At 38.7% G+C, this 8874-nt stretch overlaps 1 protein-coding gene across 1 annotated transcript; it reads right to left on the reverse strand.

Annotated features, from left to right (window-relative positions):
- Nucleotides 1-1548: 1548 nt before the first annotated feature.
- Nucleotides 1549-7070, reverse strand: LOC129728171 (uncharacterized). Its single transcript, XM_055686590.1, is given in 6 exon segments — nt 1549-2351; nt 3307-3936; nt 3997-4792; nt 4939-5553; nt 5555-5833; nt 6723-7070. Coding segments are annotated over 6 exon segments (3471 nt in total).
- Between the last annotated feature and the right edge of the window lie 1804 nt (nt 7071-8874).

Genomic DNA, 8874 nt, shown 5'->3' on the forward strand with positions numbered 1-8874 from the left:
TCGAAAAAAATCGTTGCAATTCTCAATTGCTAGGTTAAGCTCTCTTCATAGCCAATAAGTTAGCAATTAAGTTAATTGTTAGTTCACTTCCCTTTTTGACAAGTAGGTTTAAATCCCTACGAATGATAAGTTCTAATTGCGAAAGCAAACACATCTTTATCTGTACCATTGTTCAGTTTGTTCTGTAGTGATAATTCGAAGTTTCTCGGTATGTTGGCTTGCAGTATTTTTGTAGTAATTCCCAGAAAAATGCTAAAAACACTCAACACACTCAGTACAGAAGATACAGTTCTGCTTTAAATTATGTTTTTAAGACTTCATGGCAAAATACCAAAAAATCCGAAATCACAACAGAAATAATTTAGTTAAAGCCGCTTTTTTTGGCGAACCTAGGGAACCAGATTAATGCAATTTGCAAATGATTATATTGATGGAAACATTCACTACGCAGGACGTGCACGCTCCCTAAAATGAATTCAAAAATGATTAGAAAACAATTCATTTCCATAAAAAGTGGAACAACACGAAAATTGAGTAACTCTGTTGTTATTCAAAATTGTGTAACCATAGTATGGGCAAATACTGTGTATTTATTATTCAGAATGATGTATACAATTGAACTCATTTTTTGTGTTTAATAAAACTCATTTAGTTCTTAAAAAATATCAGTTTATGTGTACAAAATTATCCATTTATTGAATTTAAAACTACTCAGTTTTAAAATTAAAACCTACACAGATTTAGATTTTGAAACTATCAAGTTTTTGAATAGAAAAATATTCATTTTTGAATTTAAGACTAACCATTTTCAGAATTTAAAAGTACTCAGTTTAAGAATGGAAAACCACTCCGTTTTAAATGTGATGTTAGCGTAGAAAGGGAGGTTTGTGCCAGTAACAGTCAGAACAAAACAAAACTTAGGTTACATTCTATCTGAACGGTGTCTAATTACATTTATTTTTTAAGTATATTTTGCTCTTTTTTTGTGATGTATAATCACTTGATATTTCACTCTCCCACAAATTTCCTGATGACACGAACAACCTGAAAACTTTTGGTTCCTTAGAATGAATAATGAAAAAAGTTTATATGTGTACCTTAAAGCTTTTTAAAATGTCCGTGACCACCTTCTCAGCGATTTTCTCATTTTTTGGAATCACTCAAACAGCCACAAGAACAGATAACACGGCCGCAAAGGCTAATTAATGGCGCACAAATGTTGAATCATGGTGCCGCCTTTTCACTCGTGTCAAATAATGGCGTCGTTTCTTCATGCTTAGTACTCAAAATTGAGTTTTAGTGGTAAATTCAAAAATGAGTTATTCAAGATTAATCTAAAATCAGTGTAAAAATTACACAGAATCACCAAATGCGGTATTCATTTTTTGACGTTTCCATGCAACTTATGAAATTGAATTAAAACTAATTCATTCGCCGTGTTACTTTTCACGAGCGTGTGCTTAACAACAAAACGTCATATTGTTACGAAGTTCAATGACAGAAGACAAAATTGGTTTTTCACATGCTTTATTCCATATTTAGCATATATTAGTGTTTGAAGAAAGATTTCATATAATCCATGGTAATTTTATGATCATTTTTATAGCCGTCAATAGTGTTCAAAAGCTTTTCATTATCCGTTAAAGCCCGACTGAGTCGCTTTGCTTGAAGATTACGGTAGTCCGCAGGTACTGCCTCCAAATCGCTCAGATGTTCTTGACAAACAATCAACTCGTAACTTCCACGGTTGTCCTTTCTAGCTGTTCGGCCTTTGATTTGTGTTACCTCCTTAACATCAAGCGAGAAAAACTTCTGAATAACATGCAATCCTCCACGTTTTTCGATTGCTACACTAGACTTATAGTCGACACCCCGTCCCATGGCAGCTGTCGCCAATGTAACAGTTTTGGCCACACCTGCTCCCTCAATGTACTGCCTCATCCGAGCTGGTTCCGTATTCAGTGTCAGCACATTCAGCCTATCGAACTGGCCACAATATTCGGCGTGAAATCTATTCAGGGGAGTTTCGGAATCGAAAAACACAAGCACAGATCGGTTCTCTCCCAGTATGGCGTTGACTCGAGCGAAGATTTCAGTCTCCCATTTTATGACGCTTGTCAACACTCGAAAATCATCGGTTTGGTTGAAGCGAAGATTAGAACCTCCGAAAAATGTTGGCATTATAGACGATTTACGTATGTTGTACAGATTCTCAATTGTCTGTTTTTCGCACTGATTAAGGTCAGCTATCGTACCGGAAACACCCAGAATGAGGGGGTAACATTCCGGGAGGATTGCGTATGAAATTCGGCCGCACTTCAGAGAGAGGTATCCGTAATTGGTTTCGTTTCCTACTTGAGTAACATAATTAGACCCACGCAGGCGGAAGTAATTGAATACCATATAATAAGTAATCCAGCCCAGGGTTGATATTTGTTGACACTCTTGAGTGAAAGTGAAAAAAAGCATCCATAAACGTTTTTTTTTACAATCCTCCAGAGTTCTCCCTTCCCGCTTTTTGCATGGAAGTGAACTGTCAAAACACCTCATTATATTTCATGCGATGGAAGCAAGACAACAAAATCAGTTTATCAGTTAACGAAGATTGTCAAGGCATCGGTCAGTTTCAGTGAAAAAGTGTTCGGTGAGGTTCATTTTGGTTGAGTGGCCTGTTTGTTTTTCTTTTTCGCTTTGAAGTGAAGATCATTTGGTTGGATTTGTCGTCAAATTTTATTCCGTAACCGTGAACGATGCGCGCGATCTATTTCATCCGAGTATAACAGCACGTTACTAGGACGAAAATCTAGTGTATCTGAAAGAGTCCTGCGATCATTGGAAGTGAAAATTGAAAATGATTGGCTGTAATTTTCGAAGAATTTTGCTGGGGAAAATGACTTTTATCAGCACTGATCCAGCCACGGTTACTATATTTGTCTTTGGAATTGTAAAGGATGGTACCTCGCTCACTGAGTTTGTAATCCATCCTACACTGCTCCAATTTGCTTACATGGATGGCGCAACTAATCATTTCTACTAAATGTTCATCGAATAGTCTTTTGTTGGTATAAAGCACAATTGTCACTCTTTCAGTGTGGCCCAACAAAATTCTGTACTGGTTTTTATCGTCAATAAACCTATGAAATTCTATTACTTGTTTCATTTTCTCAGATTCGATGTAGCAATAGACGGTTTTTGTGATCTCGTCGACGTTGTCATTTTGGTTTCGAAGTATAATATCCCATATTTTCTTCTGTATTAAATCCAATCCTGGTAACATAAGCCTACCACCAGCTCTATAAACGTTACCAAAGAATTCAGCCGTGAAGAAAACATCCACTTCATCTATGAGAAGAACCGAGTTGCGCATATCTTCAGCAACTAGCTTACCTTTCGATTGATCAACACCTAGAAGCATCTGTTCAAGTAAATCTCGCAATCCCATGTGTTTGCCGTCAACAACAGGGTTTATCAAATCGTTCGCCATTTCGTCGAAGGTACCGTAGAAAATTGAGGGGTCGATCCCAAATGTGGAGAAAAATTGCTTGAAATCTTTTTTATCTCTCGACACCAAGTATTCGTTATAGCAAACTACACGAGGCCGATGACCGGTCAATGCCAGTAGAGCAGCCGTTAGGCCCAGGACCAAAGATTTACCCTGTCCAGTGAGAACCTGCGCCAGATGGTTTATCACGCCTTCAGTTGTTCGATCAACGCTGAACAATCGCAAAATGCATAGAATCTGGATACTATGTGGAGTCAAATACTTTCCGGTACTGGATACATCTTTCGATACTAAAATAGACCAAACAGCTGCCAGTCCAGCCAGCATTTCTGGTATTTTTTCTGTTTTATGTACATTATCCCACTTGGCGTGCGGCTTCTTGAATGGAAGTTTTAATACTTTTTCTGCGGTTTGTGTTGCTTTTGTGATATATTCTGAAACAATAAAACGAAATAAAGTTACAATATAAGAGTATTAAATCAAAATATTCTCACCATCGCTGGATAAATTCATGAAGCGCTGAAAATAATCAGCGTATGTTTGGTACACAGAAAGCAACAACTCTCTATCGGATTCGCTGTTCAAATCGTCGAATAACTCCAGGGCTTGATCGATGGCCATTTCGCTTTGCTTCCGAATATACCAAAACGACTCCTTAATGAGGGTGATGCGATTTGTAAAGTCCCGATGGGAGCTACTGTTATTTACAGCACTGGCGAAGGGTTTTACAAGTTCATCGTGGAACATCTCAAAAGACACATACTCGGGTTGTTCGCTGAGGTACAAAAACGAGTTTCGCACGGCAAAGATCAGTTCGTTGGTTGTGGAGATTTGTTCTACTTCGGACAACTGGTCGTCTGACTGCCAGTTTGCTTTTACCAGCTGGTTTTTGATGTACGACAGTAGAGTCAGTAGTATGTCAAGGATGTAATGCTTTGGACATAAACAAGCTTCAAAAAGTGCTGGTACTGCTTTAGCAAATCTTTCCACTGCTGTGACACGATAGGTTTCATTCACTGTAGCTGCCCATTTGTTATCAACCAATTCGATCAGTTTCAAATCAACTAGTGGGTTCATACTGGCATCGGTAATGGCTTTAACGAACCAATCGAATTGGATATCATTCAAATCTACCAAAAGATCACTGTATGATCAGAAGAAGGATACCACCGATTTCGGGGGAACATTTTTGTCCAATACAACTGAAACAGTTTCCAGTAGAGCCGTCTTCAGTGATGCCATTTCAACCAAGCAGATTTTAGAAAACACATTCCGGCTATGATGTCTCCTCTGTTTTTCCAGTACATATTGAACACGTCAACCAAATCTCGAAAGCTATTCGAAGTCGACGAGTGTTGGATGGCTTTTGTATTGATTAGATCGAGCTGTTTCTGCAATTTTTGTCTATCAATGGATGAATTGTCTGTTAGTCCTACGTAGGCCATAGTTAGTATGATGAATCGAGCTGTATTGTGTGTCATGACTCGCAGTGTCTCCAGCTGACCTCGTTCAGCTTTAATCAAAAAGTCCTTGTAACCTTGGATTATCTTCTCAAAACAGTGGAACTTATAATCAGATGGTAAAATATGATCAAGAACATCATCAAGCAAACAGTACCAAACATACTTTTCATCAGTAATGTTCAGTGAGTTTTTCGTTGCTTCCTGGTAACCGAGCATCTTTTTCGTACCTCTCAAAAGTTGTCTCCAAGATGATTGTTGCTTTGGTTCTTCGAGCAGTTTGACAGTGTAATCGAAAGGCTTTTTTGTACTTTCGGAACCGAAATCGAAATGCTTCAACAGTGTGAAAATGAAAAAATATTCCCGCTCCAGACACTTTGTTAAAGCATTTTCCAACTTCCAGTCAATTTTCTCGATTAGATGCCATCCGGAATGGTTACTGGTTAGTAGATCTTCTACAGTATGATCTGTTTTGCTACTGATTTCAACTATCAACTCCTCCAAACTTTCAGCCAAAAAGTAGTAGATTGGATTGGTTTGAGGTTTAACTGAAAGCAGCTTATTGATTTGTCCACCGAGTGGCAAGGTCGGCTAATGGTTTCTGGAACAGACTTTCTTTCAAAACTCCCGTCATGTCTGAGAACAATTTGATATCGGCGGTTTGAATGAACAAAATTCGATCGTTGCAGATTTTACCGAGAGTGTTATGTAAACAGATTGGTGCTTTTTCTATCAGTTGTTTTCTGTAACCGGTAGTACATTTGTCAAGCGTTTTACGCAAACCTTTAATTAGTTCCTCACTGTCTGTTTTAACCGGGCGATGGCCAAAACGAGTTAACCTACTATCTCTCGCAATACTGCGAGCTTCGGCCTGCAAAAACAATCCCGCTTTATGACGTAATTCTTCGCATATGAATTGGTTATTTTTTATTCTTTCACACAGATTAGCGAATGTCATACGGGTGTTGTTTTTTATTTATTCTCGCTTATTTTTCGTCGGTCTAGTTCCGCACTGTTGTTGTGCCAATCACCGACGCCTGAGAGGCGACTCCACCCAGCACCCTAACTCACGATCCGTTGATTAACGGACCGGCGCCAACGGCTTTACTTCCTCATGCGATGAAAGGCGTGTTTCTAGAGATTTTTCGCCTCAGAAAATCTCCCGGTGTCGGCTAGGATTGAATCTAGACCAGTTGGCTTGGTTATGAGTGGATCACGCCACCTCACAACCATCGACACCTATGTCGGCGTTGGGATTTGAACCCAGGCGTCGAGCGTGGTTGGCGGAGACGTTACCAACCACGCTAGGCCCTCGCCTTATACGGGTGTTGTTGTTGTTTATAATATAAAATAGCTGAATGCGATCCGCTGCAAACTTTTCGTCTGCCAAAGCTTGTTCTAGAACTGTTTGAATCGCCTCCAGCTGCTTTCTCTCCTGTGCCCTTCGCTCAGCCAATAAATCGTTTCGAAGTACTTGCACAATTCGGAGTTGTTGGAGTATAACCCTTTTTGCTTCTATAAAACCAGTAGTTCGATCCACGAGGCTCGGATGAATGATCCGCACTATAGCCAGAAAGTTGTCATCCGCTGACATTAGGCACCCTTCGTTGTTCAGTTTGATGTCCAAATTTGCATAAAAAAGCCGTGCGGAAAAGCCCAATTAGTCTACCCTTTTTTGTGTTGGAATTTTTTTCTTGATATACTCATGACCAGTCCGGAAAATTCCGGTTTCGGTTAAACATTTCACTAGCACTCCACACTCTTTCCCGTGCTCTGCTGTTTTCCATTCCAAACTTGCCATTCTTCTTCAACTGGTTCGGTGCATCTGTGATATGCCTAGCTACGCCTGAAATCTGTACTGTAGCTTCTGGTAGTTTGTCCACTTTTAATTTATCCACCGTTTCTTCCATAACGGCTGTTTCTGATGAAATTTCTCTTTGTCTCTCTGTCGGAATTGTATCGATATATTTATTGTCCATTTCTGCTTCACTAGTTTCTTCGGAATTTTCAATACAAGTTCTGCCAGTACAAGTTCCATCTTTCGGACTGATTCTGCGGTTTTTAGAGCTTTGGGTTTCGTTCAGTGCGCTAGAATTAGGGATATCCATTTTTTGTTTCAATTCCATCGTATCAAAGACTCGCTCAACATTTAAAATTTGACTATCATTCAATTTGATACCGTCCTCGATGTCAACATTAACTACACCGTCTTTCCCCAGAAATGCTTCCGATTTCGTTCAAACACCACTGGTCCCAAACGTTTTCTCCGAAGCATTGTCAGATTCCTCAGACCTTGTCTTACTGCTTTCCAAATCGATATTTTCCTGTTCGCTATTCGAAATACTGTGGCTGTCTTCTGGCTCACTTGAAACCTCTATCGGTTCATCGACTCTTATCCTTTGATATTCACTTTCGGAATCATCCTGGATCGACTCACTAGCGCTTACGCTTGGATTGACTTCATATATCGGGGCCATTTTGGCAACTTTTGAAACAACAAATCTGAAACGACACAAACATGTTTCACCGTGAGACAGCCATATCTTCTTTCAGAACTGCTTCTGAACTTACCTTCTAAATAACCAGAAACTCTACGAACAATAAAAGTACTTTGAAATACTTTGCAGTCAACAGATTGAAACAAAATGACGCTGATCTTAGTGTGAATCACTTGTGAACAACAATTTGTAACTGAATGGATGGAACAGAATACGGGTGATCAATTTCGACTGTATTTATACGTTAACAATTTAGGTAGCAAAAACAATAGCGAGCGGGTATATGCATACCGACGAATAGGTGTATTAGTGAGTCTTGGAGATGTTAAACTTAATTTCTACCGCAATCCGTACAAGGGAACCAGGGGAAGATCCACGGGATGATCCAGCGAAATGCTAAAACATTCCATTTTTTAACGCCATCGCTGAGTTTCGCTTTTTCAACCTTTGATGGCATACGTTCAGATAACAGCTCTGTCATAAGTTCTTGGACCATGGTTTCTTCTGGGAACTTGTTCCAGAGACCAAAGCCAGCAAAATGACATATTACAACACAGGAAATACTGAATTTTTAGCGAAATTTTCTCGAAAACATTTCGGTGTCGTGTTACGGAAATGAGAGTTTTTCAAATTTAAGTTTTTATTCTTACTATCTTTGGCAAAGTTGTTGTTTAGGCTAATACATACCAATAAGTTTATGCTGTGACATTTACATTTGGTTAAAAAATACGCCGATGGAGGCGTTTCAGATTTTTATTACTTTAACCCGTATCATACTGGGAATATTTTCCTTGAGAAAAAAGCTATATTTCACTCAGACCTTAACCTTTTTGATACAGTTTTATTTAAGGTCCAGGGAAAACACTTTAAAGTCAAGGGAAAACACTTTTCGACTGATAAACAAAAAGTCTCGTTTGAAATACATGGATTTTTCTGCTACAATCTTATTCAAAATTGCACGAATTGGTCTCTGTCCAGAATAATTATGACTATTTAAAAAAAAAGTAACTTTTCAATCTCTCAACCGATTTCAGATCTTTTAGCAAAAAATGCAGGTATTTGTGGAGGCCTTCAAGAAAAAAATGTACATACTTGAAGTATAAAAATATATGTTAAAAACATGAATAAATCCGTTTTTAGTGTTTTTGTAGGTTGTGTGTTGGAACATTAGGTAGTGTCGTAACCATCAGGTATCGAGTGACTTCGGTAGGAATATTGTTAATTCATATAGTACCTAGAGTTTTATGAGTTTGAATAAATGTTGAAAAGGTATTAGTCCATGGGCGTAGCCAGAATTTCAAATAGGGGGGGCAAGCTCTTCAAAATTTTAGAAGTAAAAAAATGGTACACTAAGGTCGCTTTTTACGCGGCTTTTTTACGTGGATTCCGGAATTTACGCGGTTTTTACGCGGAT

The sequence above is a fragment of the Wyeomyia smithii genome, chromosome 3, assembly GCF_029784165.1.
Source record: "Wyeomyia smithii strain HCP4-BCI-WySm-NY-G18 chromosome 3, ASM2978416v1, whole genome shotgun sequence".
Lineage (NCBI taxonomy): Eukaryota > Metazoa > Arthropoda > Insecta > Diptera > Culicidae > Wyeomyia > Wyeomyia smithii.